General features: G+C 40.4%; 1 protein-coding gene across 1 annotated transcript; it reads left to right on the top strand.

The window, feature by feature from the left end:
* Nucleotides 1-322: 322 nt before the first annotated feature.
* On the top strand, nt 323-21,630 carry atp7b (ATPase copper transporting beta; the record flags this gene model as incomplete). Its single annotated transcript, XM_080052969.1, has 21 exons — nt 323-487; nt 7,500-8,277; nt 10,062-10,283; nt 11,746-11,909; nt 12,374-12,535; nt 12,631-12,725; nt 14,550-14,733; nt 15,365-15,598; nt 15,880-15,971; nt 16,070-16,197; nt 16,599-16,753; nt 17,169-17,303; nt 17,392-17,586; nt 17,941-18,123; nt 18,789-18,969; nt 19,724-19,861; nt 19,974-20,116; nt 20,262-20,465; nt 20,554-20,671; nt 20,812-20,914; nt 21,396-21,630. The coding sequence occupies 21 exons, from the start codon at nt 323-325 to the stop codon at nt 21,628-21,630; spliced, it is 4,014 nt and encodes a 1,337-aa protein (XP_079909095.1).
* Nucleotides 21,631-21,913: the final 283 nt, after the last annotated feature.

Raw genomic sequence — 21,913 nt, 5'->3', positions numbered from 1 at the left:
AAGATGTTGCTGTTTCAGATCAAATGAACATTATTTTGGAGCTAAGTAGAAGGTTTTCTGCACTTTCCCCACCAACATGCAGACGTCATGTGATCTGGAGGCTTTGCCCACACACACCCTGTCCTGATAAAAACACTCCAACTCCACTGCTGAACGTCCCAAAAAAAATGACGTTTGCCTCCAAGTGCGCGCACAACACTGGCACTGCGCGCTTATCTCCAGGGACGGGACTGCGCGCTTGCACTGCGGACCTTTGCCCTCCGACTCTGACAGGTTGAAGATAACAAGCTAAATAACGGCGTGAAAGGCGAGAAAACCGAACATGTTTTCCCCAAAGTCGCCGAAAAGTCTCTCTAAGTATGTGTCTGGGTCTTCGCATGGCCAAGGCGCCCGAGAGCAGATCTCCATGGTTGAATGTGGGTGCAAGACGGACAGCACCTGTAGTGTCCACGCCGCCGGCTGCAACACGAGACACTGCGATTGCAAGGTACGTAGGCCTCCAGAGTATAGGCTACAGCAGCTAAAATCAGGAAAATCTCAAGTCGTTTTAACATGGAATAGAAAAAAAACTTTACATTTGAAAGTTTTTGTATTTGGATTAATTCAGCTGTCTGTTTAATGGAGATCTTTCCGATTGATGAGCCACTTTTAGATAAGTGTATGTGAAGACATGTAACAGGTCATGCTCAGGTACTTTAACCTAATGTACAAATACTTCTGCTCCTACATTTCAAAGGGAAATATTGTACCTTTTATTGACAGCTTTCATTAGCCAATAGAAGTATAATTACGTTTTGATGATTTTACATTTAAATTCCGCTAAATATGATAGATTTTTTAGGTTAAACTCACAACAAATATGTAAAACTGTAGTTTAAATCGGCTCCACCTCGACATACTGGAAACAGTGAAATGCTGCTGACACATACATCCATTAATATAGGCCTACTACCTATGCTTAATAACATAATTGGATTATAAGGATTTTGATGCATAATGTGTCATCAGCGTCAAGGTGAGGCCAACGTGATATGGCTGGATCTTATTTTGACTACTTTATTATTATTTTTAACTTTTTTAACAGTTTAATCTACAAAAAAGGAAACATATATTATGAAATAAAAGTGTTTTAAAGTAATAAAAAACTCTCTAGTAGGCTATAATACAGGTAGAAAACTCCAGGTTGAACTAGTTTGAACTACTTTACACTTAGCAGTCAAGGGGTTCCCAATGTAGAGGTTGGGCCCCTCCAAATGGTCCCCAGATATATTTTGAGGGGTCTGAAGATAATGACTTCTCCCTAATCTAGACAATCTTAATGAGTAAACTAAATGCAGTGCAGTGAAAAGTACAATATGTATGCTATTTAGGTACTTTGAACTACTGGAAAACACATAGGGGAGAACGGGGTAAGTAGGCACACTTTTTACTCTAGTGAGAATTGCTCATCACCAAAACATCTGTCAATAGCCATTCCTACATTAAATTGAAGCTTAAGGTGTTGGCTAGAAATGTGTGTCTCTCTTTTTTTCCAACTTATTGTAATGAAGAAGTAATTTACCATCAAAGACACTCTGACACATTGTGACAACCAACCCCATCAAGGGGTCGGTTGTCACACACTATGGGGTTGTTTGTCACAATGTTATCTTAATGGGAAAAATCTTAAAAAGAAGGCAAGGAGGCAGGACCAAATTTGAATGTTTAATTGCATTGTCAAGTTGACAAATAGGCCTATATAACGTTCTGTAGCCTTGGCAGCTGGTCTAGTTTGGGATGCACTGGGTTGTTTTGATTTTGTTGCCCTTTTTTCTTTTGCTTGCTAGCTGCCTTTTCCTGCTCTATTCTTTCCTTCTCTGGGGTGTCAGTGAGGATACAGCTTGACAATTTCTTTCGTTATTGGGTTCCTTTTCTGGCTGCAGCCTTGAGATAACATGTGACAACCAACCCCCCAAAAAATTTGACGACCAACCCCAACTTGAATTTCTTGCTAGCATCAAGGCCAACAACCATCTGACAACTAATTAGCTTGCTAACCACAATCTAAACTATAGTTTACCCTTCACACTTTCTGAGGGTAACAAGTGTTTTGTTATAAACCCATTGTGTAAAAGCCTAGAAGAAAAATACTGAGAAGCAAAATATTTGGAATTTGACATGAAAAACACAAAACATCCTCTCACCTGAAATGCAGCGATCGAACTCCAAGGAAGTCTATGTATGTGACCTCTGATCCCAATTCTGGACCTTTTTTATATCAACATTTCAGAGCTAGCACGCTCTGGTGGCGAGATATAACGAATGTGACATCCAGCCCATGTGACAAATTACCCCGTTCTCCCCTACAGTAGTTCTGCTTTACAATTTTTTTTTCTTGATTTTTTTCATTTTTACTTCTTATGAAAAACTTTTTTTCATAGTAAGGTCATTTTAAATTATTAAATTAATAGAAGCTCACTAAATCAATGTTTATCGATTTTTGCTGAACACATGCGACATGTCAAAACACATCCCACCCAGACATACACACACACACACACACACTGACACACATATTGCAACACCTGTCTACATCCCTGGAAAGTCCCAATTTTTTATTTCCAGTAAACCGATACACATTGTTTAATTTTTGTTGCAAATACAAACGTTTTATTGTGAAAGTGAAAGAAGTGAATGGAAACGCTCATGTATCCTCTTGCTCGTGTTGCTATGGAGGATGAATGCACTTATTGTACGTGCTTTGGACCAACGCCAAATTAATGTAATGTAACCAATGCAAGTCATTGCATCTCAGACGGTTTACGATTACAAAATAAGAGCAGGATTGGCATCACATTTACCTTTAGAGCAGTGTTTCGATCTTATGGTATTATTTTACATACATGATTTCCCCTTATATTTCCCCAGAAGTGTGAGACAGCGGACCTCTGCTGAGGAAATCCCACATATTGGGTTTTAATAATCAATAATAACAGAACACATGCAAGAAAAATATTAGCTAAAAGCAGATGTTGGGTGTGATGGCATGTATTCACAATGCAAGTAGAGAGAGGATTGGTGTTATTAGTTGTAAATTAAGTCATGGTCGTGATAAAATATTCCTTACTTTTGTCATATCATTCTTTAACTACCATCTGAATCAGGGTTAAAAGTTTGAGATGAGGTGTGTGTGTGTGTGTGTGTGTGTGTGTGTGTGTGTGTGTGTGTGTGTGTGTGTGTGAGAGAGAGAGAGAGAAAGTGATTTGTTGCACTTTGAACAGCTAAGCAGAACACATGAACCCAGAAGTCAACATTTCATTGTTTGCCTTCCTCACTTTAACTGAGAGGGGCCACACTGGGACATGTCTTGTCATTTGGATGCTTAAAAAGTTCTAGTTATTTTAATCCCCATGCAACCACTGCTCTTGGACATCAATCCCTATCTACGTTTATTCCAAAATCTTGCCATCCAGAAATTACGCAATGGATCAGAATCAGACATGCTTTATTTATCCACGGAGGGAAATTCTGTACATGGCAGATGCTCCAATCAAGAATAGAATACATATTTAAGTGTAAAAAAATATATGCTGTATGCCACGTTATAAACAGCCTATCCTTACAAATCTAACAATAGTTATAAGAACTAAATACACATGGACATACTACATTATGTACACAATGATTGCACAGTGTGGTGTGTACACATCGTTTTCGGGATGTTAAAAGGGTGTTGTGTAGCCCCAGTGGCCTAATTGATAAGGCCCTGGCCTCCTAAACCAGGGATTGTGGGTTTGAGTCCAATCTAGGGTGTCTCCTATTAGTATAGGCACAGTAAAAACATGATGGGTTCATACAATGGACATAGTATTTGGAACCTATCACAAACAATCCCCTATATCCGTCCCTTCTTAGGCCAATATTATATTGTGGTAACAAGCACACATACAGATACATTGCAATGTTTCTCACTTACTCTGTTACTTTTGATTACGATTGCATTGGTTTCTGTGTGCATGTTTGTCTTTTTCAAAGGAGTTACAGGCTGACATTTTTTTTCAGTAAAGCAGATTGCATAGTAGGTTCTAGCAGTACTAATTCATTGTCAGCTATATTGTGGATGCTGCCATACTACTATACAGTACTGGACATTTTGTTATTTCTGTGTGGAGATATTGTTTTTGGCATGTTAATTATGCATCAGGGATTGTGGGTTCGAGTCCCATCTGAGGTGTTATGTATTAGTGTCTGGGCACACTGAAAAAACAATAGGTTCATAAACCTTAGATAAAAATGCTTTAAACGGCTGTAGCATGTTTGAATTCCAAATAAAAGCTGACAAGTCACTGATAGGAACTGATAGGTATGTCTGTAAGCCACTTCATGGATATATCGAAATAAAACAAGAATGGCTTCATCTGAAATTGTGCGTGACTTTAGTGGTGTCCAGACCCTTAGTGATTTGTTGCAATGTTTTTTTCTTACAACGTCACACATTCACACCTTGACCACTTACTTACTATAAAAAGGCTATAGTTGCATTGTGATTTAATGCTCACACTTGGACAAATGCACTTAACGTGTTCATAAAGATTCCCTGTTTGTAGTACAGCTCATCGTTAGGGGTTTCCTCGCCCCTTTCAGTTCTGTGACTGTTGACTTTAAGCAGAGTCACGTTAGGAGGCTTATATCAAGGGCCAGTCATGGGGCTTTCAGGCCTCAAATAAGAAAACGCTGGACTTTTCTCTGCTTGGGTCAAATGGAAACTAGAAAGTGTCAAATGGGATTGAAATAGTACTGCTAGATTAGTGGGTGAGAACAGTTGGTGAATCCAACTATAAGTTAAAGTGGCACTGCTATGTTGATTCACAGGGTGATTAAAAACTCTTGGCATGGGAAACTTTGTTGCACCCCTCGCTGTCATTTACAAAGAATCATAAATGTCTCAAAAAGTATCCTATTTGTACAGTATGTAAAAGTTGCGAAAGATGCATGCACGGAAAGGTGGGTATAGGTATAGGTTGACCTATATGATACTTTGTACATTTTTATTTAAACAACAGATAACACTATTTTCTTGTCCAAACATAAGAGTAAAAAAGTGAACAATCTCAACTGGAGCAGTCACTGTGGGACATTTAAAAAAAAGAGTTGATTAAGATCCTGGCTATTTTCCACACCTGATTTCCATTAAAAATATAAATTTTACAAATCACAACAGGTTTCTAAATCTACCACCATGCCCTTCTTATCCTCAATGGTAACCAAATACCTGATCTGACTAACTTGTACACTTTGTTGAACAAAATTGTAACAGCCGCTAATGGCAAATTTAGCCCCTTCTGCTCCATGTTGTATTCTTGTAATAAAAAAAAGCAGAGATTTGAGGATGAAGTTTTTTTAAACAAGGCATTAAGGAACATACAGGATAACGTTTGAATGGGTTTAAGTAAATCCCATCCATGAGTTCCACTTGTATTTCTTGTACTCAGGAAATGAAAACAGGGTCGGCATGCCTAATGAGACAGGAAATTGAAAGTGTGTTTGAGGTCAATACAGCAATACTGTCTGTCACATAGAAAAACAGGATAGGCAAGTCTTCAGAAGTTTATAGATGTGAAAAATGCTTATTTTATTTAAAGTTATCCAATCCAAAATGCACTTTTTCATGCTTTATCAATATTATTTTGGGTCCCCAATGTGTCTAGAGACTCCCAAAGTATGAGGAAAAACAACCTTCTCTTTTTCTCCACCTTTCTGAAAACCTGTGTTCTAGAAACCGAGACAGATTTATCTCTCCCTATGACATCATAAAGGGATAAGCTGTGTCACCCCCCAACCCCCATTACCAACCTAACTCAGAACTACCTCCACAGCACTGAGACCGCTCTGGTTAAGGTCCTCAATTACATCCACTTAAACACAGACAGTGGCAAAAGTTCTGTCTTAGTTTTACTGGATCTCAGTGCTGCTTTCGACACAGTTGACCCCCAACATATTACTAGATCGACTTGCAAACTGGGTTGGACTTTCTGGAACTGTACTAAACTGGTTTTATATCCTTCTTAAAGGACAGAGACTACTATGTGTCAATAGGCAATTTCACATCTGAGTGAACACATATTGAATGCGGGGTCCTTCAAGGTTCCATTCTTGGGCCTCTTCTGTTTAACATCTACATGCTACCACTAGCTCAGATTATGAATAAGAACAAATTATGCTACCATAATTATGCAGATGACACACAAATTTACATAACCATATCACCAGGAGACTATAGTCCGATACAAGCACTGAGTAAGTGCATTGAATAAATCAATGATTGGATGTGCCAAAACTTTCTTCAATTAAACAACAACAGACGATCAGAGCCCTTAGGTCGTCTGCGACAGGTCTACTTACAGTCCCCAGAGTTAGGACTAAACAAGGAAAAGCAGCTTTCAGTTTTTCTGCTCCACATATCAGGAACAAACTCCCAGAAAACTTGAGGTCTGATGCAACTCTCAGCTCTTTTAAATCAAGTCTGAAGTAGTGTTGTTTTTGGCGGCCTGTTTTAAGTTTAGTTTTAGTCCAGTCTTTGTGTCAAACTGTCATTTTAGTTTTTATTAGTCTTAGTCACGTTTAAACTCTTTTTAGTCTAGTCAAGTTTCAGTTGACTAAAAGTCTTGAGCTTTTTAGTCTTCTCTTAGTCAGAATTATCTGGGACTATTTTGGTCTAGTCTTAGTCAACAAAAACTGATGACATTTAAGTCTAGTCTTAGTCAATGACATTTGTATTTTAGTCTTTTTAGTAATGCAATTATATTTAACCCAGTTAATATAGTACAAGTACCTAGTATAGTACAGCCAAAACCAAAATGTTCTTTAAGTCCCCCATTTCACAAGTCAAACAAGGTTATCTTATCTTATTATATTATTTTTACCTTATAGACTCAAGAATACATGCAATTCCAGACACGGAAGACTAGTGTTGTTTTTGGCGGCCTGTTTTAATTTTAGTTTTAGTCTAGTCTTTTTGTCAAACTTTAATTTTAGTTTTTATTAGTCTTAGTCACGTTTAAACTCTTTAAGTCTAGTCAAGTTTCTGTCGACTAAATGTCTTGAGAATTTTTCTCTTCTCATAGTCAATATTATCTGTGACTATTTTCGTCTAGTCTCGTCACTGTCACGTGAAAAAGGTTAGTTGACGACGATATTTAGTCATACATTTTGTTGACAAAAACAACACTAGTCTGAAGACTGTTTCTGTTTCCATTTTAACCTGCAATTTTATTGTATTTAAATGTTCTATTTCTATTCATTAGCTTTTAAATGTTTTATTTCTATTCATTCGCTTTTCTAATGTGTATTATGTATTTTAATCTTGCCCCTGTAAAGCATTTTGAATGGCCTTCTGTCTTAATTGTGCTATATAAATAAACCTGCCTTGCCTTGCCTTACAGTTTCTAGTAGAAACCCATAATATTATTATGAACCTGAAAACAAGCATAGTATGTGACCTTTAATTTCCTGTTTTCCAGAAGAACGGCCCGGACATTGGGAAACAACTTGGCCTCGACAACTTGGCCTACGAGTACGGCAGTCAGAGTGAGCTCTACCCTCCAGCCAGACTTGCCTCTAGGGCCACTTTCAAACTGCTGCTGGGACCCACTCCGGAGCACCAGGCCGGGGCCTTGGAAAGCAGAATATGCTGCCTGAACGGAGTGCTCGCCGCCAGCCTGTCTTTTACCGACGGCTGGGCCAAAGTGGACTACGATACCTCGGCTATCACAACCAAAGACATCGCCCTGGAGTTCCACACCATGGGCTTGAATGTGGAGTTGGCTTGTCGGATCAGGGTGGAGGGTATGCACTGCCAGTCCTGTGTGCAGACCATCCAGGGCCAGATCAGTCCACTCTCGGGGGTTTCACACATTCAGGTGTCCCTACAAGACTCCTTAGCGCTGGTTGTATATCGACCTCTCCTTGTAACGCCACAGCAGATCAGGGACAAAATAGAAGATATGGGTTTCAGTACCACTTTATCAGACGTAGACCCGTTGGGACAAGATATGGACTTCTGGCAAAGGGATGTAGTGAATTCCTCCATCTTAACAGTAATCGTTTGGATCGAAGGGATGACTTGCAACTCGTGCGTGCAGTCTATAGAAGGGAGGATCTCTCAGATGAAAGGAGTGCAGGGTATAGTTGTGTCGCTGGAAGAGCAAAAGGGAACGATAACCTTTGACCCAAGTGTGACCGAGCCGGAGCAGCTCAGGGCAGCCGTTGAGGACATGGGCTTTGAAGCATCACTTGAAGGTAAAGGCACACACACACACACACACACACACACACACACAGTCAATGAATGTTTGCCTATAACTAAATTGTTTAGTCAAGCGTCAAGATAATACACGTCAAGAAATGATTGTAGTGTGAGTGCAGAGTTTTTATTTTGAAAGGGTAAGAATTTCTTTGAGACAGCATGCTAGACAGGAAAGATAAAGGGCAAGCAACGTGTCAATGGTAGGGATTCCACAAATTAACTTTCATTATCAATTCACCAGCAGACTATTTTCTGCATTAAAGTTATAGCTCGTAACTTTTGTCGCCCCCATGAGGAATGCTGAGTAATTACAACAACACTGTCGACGCATCTACGTGGGGGGGGGATTTTAGATTTCAGATTTCAGACTTTATTGTCATTGTGCAAAACAGTACAACGAAATTAGGGTGGTGCTCAGTGCAAATTAGAGCAGTCGAGTGCAACATGCAAACACAGACAACAACATTAAGTTAATAAATATGCTAATAAAAATATGAGTCTCTTTAAAGAGAGGGGAGATGGGGGGGGGGGGGGGGGTCAGGCATTTAGTAGGCGAATAGCCCAGGGGTAAAAGGTATTCCTGAGCCTGTTTGTTCGGCTCCCAAGGGTCCTGTATCTCCTACCGGAAGGGAGGAGTTGGAAGTGGCTGTGGCCGGGGTGGGATGGGTTCCTTGCCCTATTTAGTCCACGGGAGGTTGCAATGTCCTCCAGGGAGGGCAGGGGGCAGCCGATAATTTTTCTTGCTGTCTTGATAACCCCCTGCAGGGTTTTCCTGTCCTTGGCTGCGCAGTTTGCGTACCACACTGTAATGCCATACACAAGTACGCTTTCAACGACAGAGTGGTAGAAGGTCTGCAGTAGCTTTGTCTCCACCTAGCATTTCCTCAGCACTTACACTGCACCTTCTGCTGTATGACCAGTTTTTTTCCTAGCTGTAATATCAAAAACTGAAAAATGTCTACAGTGTCAGAAAATAGCAAATAAATAGTCCCAATTTCTAGCAGCTGAAGCAATGACCTTCCTTAAAATTTCTTATTTTGTCAAACTATGAGATAAGTGCTCTGGGGTTGCCGAGCCAACCAGACACTTCACCTCGGCAGCCTCTGCCAGGTCACCGTGGCAACCAGACAAGTATGCTCTCCTGCATGGCATTGGAGGGCTCTTGACTCTGTTGGTTTTTTCTTTTGGGGATTTAATGACTACGACAATAGCTTGCCAAGATGTGGAATTAGCTCAGGAAGATTACTATGAGCGGATTCTTTTTCCATTTGAGCTGTCAAGGTCAATATAAGGTTATCAGCTTTAAAGCAACATCTTGATGTTGGATACAGCCAGAGTTAACATCTCTGCCTTTTTCTGGCATCTTCATAAGAACAACATGGATCAGAAATTGGACAATTCACAACATATGAACAAATCCTTCTGTAATTACCCTCAGAATAGTGCTGAGAATAATCATGGAAAGTTGTGTTGATGTAAGTGCTTATGTTTTTTGAAGATTATTAAAAAAAGGATTTGTTCATATTTTGTGAATTTGTTGGATTCATGATCCATTTTCTTCTTAGCAACATGCTGAAAATGCATTTCTAAGCTGTGCAACAGTATTTTTTTTAATTTATAAACTTAAAAAAGAGGCTGTATCCAATTCTTATTAAAGTTTGTAGAGATAAAAAGTCTTAGCAGCTGCAGTTTCTATTCTGCAGTTTGTCATTATATAAAAAATACCAACCTGCCATCGTCTTAATTCACCACTGAATTTGTTCCTTCTCCTCCACAGAACCTGTAAAAGGCACTAACAAGAGTCATGAAAAAAACTCCACACCTCTTAGCTCTGGGCTTTCTGCACTTTCTGACCCACAATCGCCGGAGAAAGCAAGTATCAGCAACGGTACCGGACCACAAACCACGACCAAAGTACAGAAATGCTTTATTTGTGTGACTGGAATGACGTGTGCCTCCTGTGTGGCCAACATAGAGAAGAACCTACTCAAAAACAAGGGTGAGTGAGTTCAAATGATAGGCCCTATATCCAGACCCGTCGCCAGACCTCAGTCTTAAGGGGGGCATATGAAATGCATAGGGGGGCACAATTATTATTAGCCTACAGTACGTATATTTTTAATAGTCCTATACTCTATTCGCGCAGCACGTAAGATTCATCACGTTAAATTAACCAACAGCGGTAGCCTATAGCCTACAACATCAGTCCTCATAATTCATAATTTAAAGCAATACATTACATAGAAGCAATGTTATGAATATCCATAAAACACTTGACTATTCAACATATTAGATGTAGCCTAACACCAGACGCATATCTCAAACATTGCATTTTAAAGCAGTCAACAGAGGGATAGGCCTACACACACACACACACACACACACACACACACACACACACACACACACACACACACACACACACACACACACACACACACACGGTAGCCTACTTTGAATGGAGGCAGGGCTGTGCTCTCTCCAGTCCCTTCTATCAGTACAGCGGGAGGCGGCGTTTCTCCGAGCTCAACCTCCTCATCAACATATCTTTCGGCCTCCGGGTTCAAAGCAGCCAGTGCGCCAATGAGCTCGCTACTGCGCTCTCCAAAACGCGCATCCATCTCTCCTTGCACAGCATCAATAACACTGTAAAATACTCTTGAACTCAGTCTTTTCGTCTATGTCACTTTCTGACGGACCAACTGTTTCCTCAACTGCAAATCCGCGTAGGTTCTTGTAAATTGTGGGTCTTCTCTTGCTTGGACCGGGTTCGGTCCGGGGTCGGTCTCCGGCACAGCCTCGATGGCCGTGGCTGGAGGAGCGCAGAGTTCCCACAGTGCAAAACTGTGGCTTCACGCAATCAGAAGTGTCACCGCGCTGAACAAGTCCATCATTTCGGATTGTAGTCTGTCATGCGGCTCGAAAAGTGACAACAGTTTGACGATCCGATTTGGCAGAGGAGACTGTTGGTGGGCTTTTCAACCGTTACCGAATATCGATTATGATGAACTAGAAATGGAATAGTAAGCCGGCGAAAACTCATCCAGCTTCACTTTCAAAAATGCGCGGTAACTGTTGAGCGGCTGCATTGACGTATTACGTAGGCCTACGTAGCCTTACTTTCTTTTCAGTAAGGCCGTGATAGGCTGTTGCAGTGTAGATAGACTCCCATCAATCAAACAAAATCACACCATTCTTTATTTATATTTTAAATGTTTTGATGATAAAGAATGCAACATTAGTATTTATCAACACAAAATTAGCTACTATGATAGTATAAAATAAAAATGAAAGTAATTTTTTTTGAGAGATCTGTGCCCCAAGTGGGGGGGCACAAGCATTTCTGGGGGCGGGCCCGGCCCCCTATGGCCCGCCCATAGCGACGGGTATGCCTATATCATATGTGTTGCATCTCATATGTGTTATAATGGCAGTGTATTGTTATGATGCTTTCTACACAGGAATCGTCTCAGTGTTGGTTTCGTTGATGGCGAGCAAGGCAGAGGTGAAATACGATTCAGAAGTTATGAACGCTGCGGCCATAAGTCAGCTCATAGAAGACTTAGGCTTCAGTGCCAAACTGATAGAGGACAACGCGACGACACATGGGAAACTGGACCTCACTGTAAGTCCTTCTCACGTCGTGGGACCATTTCAATGGAGGAAAATAATATCATGTGGAGATGTTTTTTCCCAAGCAGGCAAAGGAAAAAAACATTAAAAAAACAAGATATATTGATTGACAGACATAAAACAGTAATATTTCCGAACAATGAAAAGGCATAAAGCAAATGAAACTGGCCAGGGCTGAGAAGAATAAATTATTTTAAACCCACCCCTTCTTCCCTAAATCAGTAATCCATAATAATGAATAATTTAACAGCTTCCATGTTGATTTAAGTCTATACTTCAAATAATATTCCTTTTATATTTATCTAGATTCATTAGTAACATAGTTATCCTTTTCAAAAATATACATTTGTTGAGCTATATAGTGTTCCCCTTAAATTATAAAAATAAATGTACATACTACAATACATATTTTCGTCCAAAACAAGTATTGTGTTTTCACTTATTTCCCCCTTGTAGATAAAAGGGATGACTTGTGCATCCTGCGTCCACAACATTGAGTCCAAGCTCACCACAACCAAAGGGATCCTCGGGGCCTCCGTTGCCCTGGCAACCCAAAAGGCACAAGTCAAGTTTGACCCGGAAGTGATCGGAGCTCGTGATGTTATCAAGATCATTCAGGTAATGTGGGCTTCAAAAAAATCTTCTGTTATATGAGTCTGGTGAATATATGTATGTACTTTATGAATATATGTATGTATATTTCTCTGCTTTAGAACCTTGGATTCGAGGCGGCTCTGGTTAAGGAGGGCTTCAAAAACAACCTGGACCACACGGAGGAAATTCAGCAGCAAGTATCTGATTTAAAACTGTCCCCCCTTCATCAGAATGAGTGCGCCTTTAAAGGTGGAGTCAGCAATTCTGGAGAATGCTTGTTGTCAAAAAATATTTTTTTTGTCAAAATCAGTGAATATCTCCTCACGATCTGCTACCGTTATGTACTGTGTGTGTGCTGCAAAAAGTGGGGGCACACTGTAGCTAGTGACATGCCTGTTTACAGAGCCTCAGCTTCATATGTATGTTTTTTCAGTGCATAAACAGTACATACAGGTAGCGGATAGTGAGGAGGTATTTACTGATTTTGACAAGAAGTGATTGCACTATCCAGAATCGCTGACTGCACCTTTAAAAATAGCTTTTTCATCCTTAAGGCATGCTGACCTTCAGGCATGACAAATGTGTGTTAGGTTTCAGCATGACATTAACACACTAATACACTTACCTTGGCTAGTGCTGGGACTATATTAGATAAGTGCAGATTAAATGAGATAACTGTCCATTGAAGATAGATGATGATGTTGAGTTGATCAGTAAACCCTGAGGGGAATTGGGAACATTTTGTGGTGCCATGATTACATTTCTTTCTACATTTCTTTATTTCAATACATTGTGTATATAAATACATATAGAATTACATTAATACATGTTGAAATAAATAATTGGATAAATACATTTAAGACATCTAGTTAACTGTTCAAATACCAACTCTTTTTTATCCATGCATTTAATTATTTATTTCCACATATATTTATTTATTTCTTAATTAATGTATACTTGTATAATTTTTCATCCTCCATATTCCAGTAACAAGATGCATGAGGATTGATTTATCTTCTTTATTAAAGGTGGATGGCAAGGATACTCATTTATGTTCAAGGCTCTGGGCCCAGCATGGTTTCCCATTGCCTATAGTAATAGTTTACACCCCAGATGGGACTCGAACCCACAATCCCTGGCTTAGGAGGCCAGTGCCTTATCCATTAGGCCACTGGGGCTGTGTAACTGGCAGGTTTTGATTGATTTTTCATTTACGTGTACCATTCCATACTGAGATATACTCAGATACAAATACAAAATACATTTCATCTGTAGCTTCCAGTACAATATTGTCACAATATGGCAGTGTATCTTATAAACATCTCATACATAAAATATTGCTAGTACACACACACCCACACATAAAGAAAAATGGGAAATGTCATTTTCAGATAGAACATCATCGATAGGCTACAATGCTAGAGTATGGTGGTATACAAACAACACTATCTGGCGTACCTTACTGAAGGAAAATTAGTTGATCCTGCTCTCCTTTGAAAATATGAATTTACTTATAAATACCAATCAATTCAATACAAAGGCAGAAGTCTGAAAGAGAGTCTATTTTTGACATCCCGAAAACAATGTCCTAAAAAAGAAGGGGGAGAGAAATGCTACACTGTGTTAAAACAATAAAAGCAATATGACTAGATCAGTCAGAACAAATGTAAAAAGGTACCTGATTAATTTGAAAGGTTTCTATGGGGCTGGGATGTGAAAAAGGCAGCATAGTATGGAGGGGGGAAGCAGCCCAGGTTTTGTGGGGCTTCACACATGTCCATTGTATGGGTCTAGCACACCTACACTAATAGTTTACACCCCAGATGGGACTCGAACCCACAATCCCTGGCTTAGGAGGCCAGTGCCTTATCCATTAGGCCACTGGGGCTCATAACATATGGTCATTAAACAGTAAAAAAAAAAAAAAAACACACACGCGCACATGGAAATCAGTAGAAACCAGTGCAAAGGCAGGTTTACAATAGTTCTATGCTGTATTAATTTTCTTTATTTGAAACATGTGTGTTCCCTTCCCCAGATGGAAGAGCTCCTTCCTACTCAGCCTGGTGTTTGGTGTACCTGTCATGGGTCTGATGATCTACATGATGGTGATGGACAGTCAGCACCAGCAGCACGGAGGCTCCATGCCCCAAGAGCAGAACGTGCTGCCTGGACTCTCCCTCCTCAACCTGGCCTTCTTCCTGCTCTGTACACCTGTGCAGGTAAAATTAACCACAACCCTGCGTTCTAATACCCATACTTTCTGCTATTTAGTATAGTAGAAAAAAAGATTTAGGATGTCCCAATTCTTTTGGTCAGATTTAGCACGCTTAAAAATGTCCAGATGTCATCCAGACGAGATTTTTAGTGTTGAAATCAGCATGCTATTTTGTGTGATTCTGACCCACAATCCACTGCGCAATGGAAGTGACGTCACATAGACAGAGCCACCGTATGAAAACAACCGGGGATGCGACGTATATAAAAACAAGAAGCAAGATCAAGGCGCAATGTTATGATGAACAACAATAAGGATACAACCATGTACCGAACTCAATTACCACCAACCCTAGTTGGGTGGCAAATAAAATTCTATGCTATTCTATGAAATAGATAAGTAAAATTGTGTCTCAATTGTATGCCTACTGCATGCTAACTAGATTATTTTTATAGTCAGATTTAATATGTAAAATAAAAAAAAGAAAGAGTATGCGATTTGGAACGCAGCCCAACTCTTCCACTCTGGATAGCTCTTAAAGTGATAGTTAAGTATTTTTTGAAGTGTTGTACCTCATACAATCCCACTTAAATACTGAAATATCCCTTTATCTTATAATGTAATTCCTTTCTCAGATCTTCGGGGGCCGATACTTTTACATCCAGGCGTATCGCTCACTGAAACATGGCACCGCTAACATGGACGTGCTGATCGTGCTGGCCACCTCCATCGCCTACCTCTACTCCTGCGTGGTCCTGGTGGTAGCCATGGCCGAACGCGCTAGCCAGAGCCCCATCACCTTCTTCGACACTCCGCCCATGCTCTTTGTGTTCATCGCTCTGGGTCGATGGCTGGAGCATGTTGCAAAGGTAAAAATAATGGTTAACAAAACAAGTAATTTTAATGCGATGTAATGTTATGTAACTTTATTTGAACAGGGACAATGTTTTAAAGAGTTTTTAAAGAGATCCACATTTGCACATTTTATTCAAACAATGCTAAAAATAACAGTTTTAATGTAGGTAATCAACTGTTAAAGTTGCATGATGATATCTATTAGTTAAAAATGTTACCCCATTCACCTGCAGTTTCCCGTCCTTAAAATAAATCATGTTTTGAAAACGTATGATCTTCTTTTACATCTTTTTAGAATAAAACCTCTGAGGCTTTGGCCAAATTAATGTCACTTCAAGCCACCGATGCCACTGTGGTCACTCTGGGACCAGACTACTGCATCATCCGGTGAGACGTGCAAGATAGAAGAAAAGTGTAAATGTTTGCGATAAATAACAATATGGCGTTTGAACTGTAAATATAATAAATATGTGTGTGTTTGTCAGTGAGGAGCAAGTGATGGTGGAGCTGGTCCAGAGGGGCGATGTGGTAAAGGTTGTGCCCGGGGGTAAGTTCCCCGTCGACGGGAAAGTGATTGAAGGAAGCTCCATGGCCGATGAATCTTTGATCACAGGTAGGAGGGCCTTACTTTTATAAATGCAAAATAATTTAATACATACCCAGGACATAGTCAAATTTAATTTTATGTAAGACATTTATGGTCATTTATGTGAAATGTTAAATAGGCAAAAATGTCAAAATTGACCAGTGCTTGAAAACTGATGTTTTTGCCTGCAGTGTCTCCCTTAAAATAGGAATATACTGTACACATAAGACAGTGTTTTTTATTCATGCGCTTTGTGTTTCTTATTAAGCGCTAAGCCATTTACAACAAAAATACTTTACAAACTATAAACTGATGTCAAAATGAAACAGACCAAAAATATAATTCAAGCCTTTTGTTTGTTCCATACGTTTTGAATTGAACAGAGACATTTTGAACGCTTTCTTGCTGTGTTTTTTGTCCTGTGTCAGGTGAGCCCATGCCTGTCAGTAAGAAGGTGGGCAGTTTGGTGATCGCCGGCTCCATCAACGCTCACGGCGCTCTGCTGGTGGAGGCCACACACGTTGGTGCGGATACCACTCTGTCTCAAATAGTCAAACTGGTGGAGGAGGCCCAGACCTCCAAGGTAAGGAGTGGCACTTTGAACTTAAGGATCAACAAACTTGATTTGGTCCTGCACACTGGCAATCAATTTTTCCATCTCTATGAAAATGAGTAAAAGTGCAGAATGCCTTGTTTTTCACGCCAATGCAAGATTTCCACAAACAAAAACATAGAACTTGCTGCTGGACACATTCATGTTAGTTATTTAATATTAATTTTATTTTGCATTTAAACATTGTTCTTTAATGCAAAGGCAAAATTTTACTACTTTTTTCATTTCTAATCTACATAATGAGTGATGATGGGTCTTGCGCCTCCCATCACATCCTAAGGAGGTGTACACATATGCACTTGTGCATATTTTAAATTTTACATAAACGGTTGAAACACAGTGAAGACTTTTGCAACAACATGTATTTCCCTGTGTTTTTGCTCAGGCCCCCATCCAGCAGTTTGCAGACCGGCTCAGTGGCTACTTTGTGCCGTTCATTATGATCGTGTCTGTGCTCACACTGGTGGCGTGGCTGGCCATCGGCTTTGTCAACTTTGAAATTGTGAAGGAGAACTTCCCGGTGGGTGCACACACAAATGTTTCAAAGCGCAAATCAGAAAGCAGCTCTCATACAAATTGACCTTTTATTTATTTTCTCTTCCTCCCAGGGTTACAACCAGAACATCTCCAAGACCGAGGTCATTGTCCGCTTTGCCTTTCAGGCGTCCATCACCGTCCTATCCATCGCCTGCCCCTGCTCTCTGGGGCTGGCGACCCCGACAGCTGTCATGGTGGGCACTGGGGTCGGAGCTCAGAACGGGATCCTCATCAAAGGAGGCGAGCCGCTGGAGATGGCCCACAAGGCAATGCAATGTTTTTTCCTGCAGTGTCTCACCATACAGTTCTCAATCAAATATTATATTTATTGATCTACTTTAAAGATGAATAATCTCTCAATCTTGGTTAAGAAGTCAGTCTTCAGTCACCATTCGGGCTGAAATATTAGATTAGGCTTGCATTGGATATCTCTAACAGCTGTAGTGAAACATTGTCATTTTAAAATCTCATCTATTTATGTTCCAATTGACTAGTGACACCATGTAGCAGGCATGAGATATAAGTGCTTGATAAGTTGAACACTGCTTATTTCCTCCAACTTTTTTACAACATTTGTGACCTGGATCTATATATTTTGGTTGTTGCACTGCCCCCCTCAGATTGGCGTGGTGATGTTTGATAAGACCGGTACCATCACCAACGGCGTGCCGCGTGTCACTCGCGTGCTGGTCTTGTGGGAGATGGCCCGTATGCCCCTGAGGAAGATCCTGGCAGTGGTGGGCACAGCCGAGGCAAGCAGCGAGCACCCGCTCGGCATGGCCGTGGCTAAACACTGCAAACAGGTATACAAGCAAGAGGTGTAATGCAACTAAGTACATTTACTCAAGTACTGTGCTTAATTTGAGTATTTTCCATTTCATGCTACTTTTTACTTTTGCTCCACTACAACTCAGTGGGGTATGTTCTACTTTAGTTATAAGTTACTTTACCAATCAAGATTTTTGCATCAGAAACATATGAAAAGTTACAAAATATTTGTAAGCCTATATACGAACCGTATATAGGCTTACAAGCACATAAGAAGTCAAGTCTCTAGTGACTATTTTGGGTAATAGTCATTTTTAATGCAAATATTTCCCCAAAAATGTATGGTTCCAACTTCTCAAATTGAAAATCTGCTGCTATTTTCTTTTAATCATTTAAATTATAAGCAAACAATCAATTTATTTACAAAAATAAATACATAACATAATTATAGATAAATAAATACTTAAATCCACAATGAAAATAAAACATATATGCAGTTTAATTCCAGCTGCAAACCCTTCTTTTACATGAATGCATGAGTAATAATAATCTAATATAGAATAGTTGAACAGTCACTTTTACTTTTACTAGTACATTTTCCTGATTTCCTGATCAAAGCTTAATCAAGTGCTTTTGAATGCTGTCTTTCTACCTGAACCAACCATTGTATATACTGTATTCTGTGTGTGTGCACTAACAGGAGTTGGGCTGTGTCGCGTTGGGTAGTTGCCAGGACTTTCAGGCTGTGCCCGGTTGTGGGATCAGCTGTCGGGTGTCCAGTGTGGAACATCTGCTTCAGACCAAGGAGGAGTGTTTCCTGTTGCCGGGGGCGACCACCGACGAGAGCAGCCTTATTGCTACTGCCCAAGACACGCATCCAGGTCTGTGAGGTCACACTCACAATGATATGCTGCTTACCCTGATTAATGTTTGGAGACATTTGTTTGCAAGAGCTGTAATGTATAATTATAATCAATCTGTTCCTCTTTTGAATGTCCTCTCAGGTGTTCAGACAATCAACTGCCTATTGTGCATAACAGTCTAAGCAAAGTCATTTGAGTCACTTCTTACTAAACAATATACTAAGCTCAGTTAATAATTCCTAGGTCATGTGTTCAAATCCCATTTGGCTTACATCTATGCGAAAATGCGCTGGTTAATTATACCTCCTCCAAAAGCAATTGTTCTTGGCTTGCCAGAAATTGATCTGAAGCCCTAAATTGCTGCTGAAAAGTTTTTGTCTTCCTGAAAATGAATTGACAACATTTGTGAGGATTAAATTAAATAGATTCGGGAAAATCCAGTCTATTATAACAGCTGAAATACCATTTGATCTGAAGCCCTATCTTGTTCCTGAAATGATTTTAGCCTTATTGTTAACATTAATTTCATTATCAATGTACAGTGTTATTAAGGTTGAGATTTTTGTATTACTTGTCTTAAAACCCTCATGTGCATATGAAAGATTCAGGTATTGAAATTTTGTTTCTAGATTTGTGCACAATTAATGGATTGTAACCGCCACACATAACTCAGAATCACAGTTTTTTCCTCCTCCTGTTTCAATTAATTCTCAGTTCCATTACCTTAAAATGCCATTTTCGCCATTAAAAATGAGTCATTTTTGCTTCAAAGAGCCTTTGTCTTACTCGGTGCTGATCGGGAACAGAGAGTGGATGAGGAGGAACGGCCATCACATCCAGGCGGATGTAGACGCCGCCATGTCCAGCCACGAGACCAAAGGGCAGACTGCCATCCTGGTGGCTATAGATGGTAAGGAAAACAACAACAAAAAATCACCACTTACATAAGTTTTGGGGATGGTGAAAAAAAATCTAATTTTTAGCAACTTTTATAGACTCTTTTGCTGCGTTTTTCTCCACAGGCGTCCTATGTGCCATGCTAGCCATCGCAGACACAGTGAAGGCAGAGTCAGCGTTGGCGGTGCACACGCTCCAGAGCAGCGGCATCGAGGTGGTGATGATAACGGGAGATAACAGACGCACAGCCAAAGCCATAGCTGCACAGGTAAACAAATATACAACCTATTTGCAACACATCGTCTATGTTCATAAGGGGTAAGAAGAAGTTAAATACAAAAAAAACATGAACACAGCCCTCCAAATATAAGACACAAATCAGCGAAATGCATTGTTTTTGTGTGTGAGCACAGGTGGGCATCAGAAAGGTGTTTGCAGAGGTGCTGCCTTCACACAAAGTGGCCAAAGTGCAAGAGCTGCAGGAGCGCGGGCTGTGTGTTGCCATGGTAGGGGACGGCGTCAACGACTCGCCGGCTCTGGCCCGCGCTGACGTGGGCATCGCCATCGGCACAGGAACAGACGTGGCCATAGAGGCTGCAGATATAGTGCTGATAAGAGTAGGTGACGCTCGGTGTGACTGTGTGTAAAGTGATTCAATGATATTGTCTGTCTTATTGACCTATAGGTTTCTTACGGTTCACTCAGAATAACCTGCTGGACGTGGTGGCCAGCATCGAACTGTCTAAGAAGACGATGCATAGGATCAGGATCAACTTTGTCTTTGCTCTAATCTACAACCTTCTAGGAATACCCATCGCCGCAGGTCAGGACGCATTGCACCTGTGTGTGTGTGTGTGTGTGTGTGTGTGTGTGTGTGTGTGTGTGTGTGTGTGTGTGTGTGTGTGTGTGTATATTGTACTGTATTTTGCAGTGAGTGATGTGCTCTCCTCCTAATGGTTGCAGGTGTGTTTATGCCTCTGGGCCTGGTGCTCCAGCCCTGGATGGGCTCAGCTGCCATGGCGGCCTCCTCTGTTTCCGTGGTGCTGTCGTCTTTACTGCTGAGAATGTGAGTCCATGTAAAAAAAATTATCAATTTAAATTTGTTTTGGAAATTTTTGTGGTTTATTAACATTTTACTGATGTTATTGAGACCTGCGGTTAAATCTGTCGGTATCTTTCCAGCTCAACGCAGTCTTTAATTAATTTAGACATGGTTTTTTGTCTTTTTTTCTCATATAGTTATTTGCTTTGTCTTGTTAGGCCTAAATAAATCATATCATCATATATACATCATATTCACATTAAAGTGAATTATTTCCTCTTATTTTCCTCTCGGGATAAAAACAGTAAATCATAAATGCTTGCTATAATATGTTTATTATCCAACAACGTGTACTGTGAATACGCTCCATATTTGACATTCCCTTGTTTATCCTATCGCCTCACTTGTTCATAAGAAAATCTACTAGTTTTCACGATGTTTCTCATCATATTCCTGTTTGGTGGTGGACATATAACATATAATAATCTGTATCTCTTACTCAAAGGTATAAGAAAACCTCGGTGGAGATGTACGAGGTGCGTGCGCGGGGCCAAATGCGTAGCCTGCGCTCGTCTCAGATCAGCACACACCTGGGTCTGCCCGCCAGAAAGAGGGACCAGCCAGGCCTAAGCAGCGCAGCCCCACACGCCCTATCCACCAATCAGGGGCCATCAATCAACTCCACCCACGACCACTGCTCCCTCCTGGACCTCCAGACAGCAGAGGAGCTCCACTTGTAGTAAAGGGAAAAAAAAGGACTGCAGACGTCACACGTTTTTACTTTGTGTAATATTTCTATGTATTTATGTAAATAGACGAGATTCAAAGTGCTCTTATTTTTAAAATGGCACTTTCCGCTCTCTCTTCTTGTGGCTCTGAGGACATAACGGCTGTGTTACAAATTCTTTTTTCAATTCTACATACTAAAGCTGATCATAAAAATAATCTAGTTGGCATGCAGTAGAGGCCTACAATTGGGACATACTTTTACTTGTTTATTTCATCATAAACATTGCACCTTGA

This window comes from Ammodytes marinus (genome assembly GCF_949987685.1).
Source record: "Ammodytes marinus genome assembly, chromosome: 24".
NCBI lineage: Eukaryota > Metazoa > Chordata > Actinopteri > Uranoscopiformes > Ammodytidae > Ammodytes > Ammodytes marinus.
Note: the sequence above shows the minus strand (reverse complement) of the source record. Positions and strands in the feature narration are given on the sequence as shown.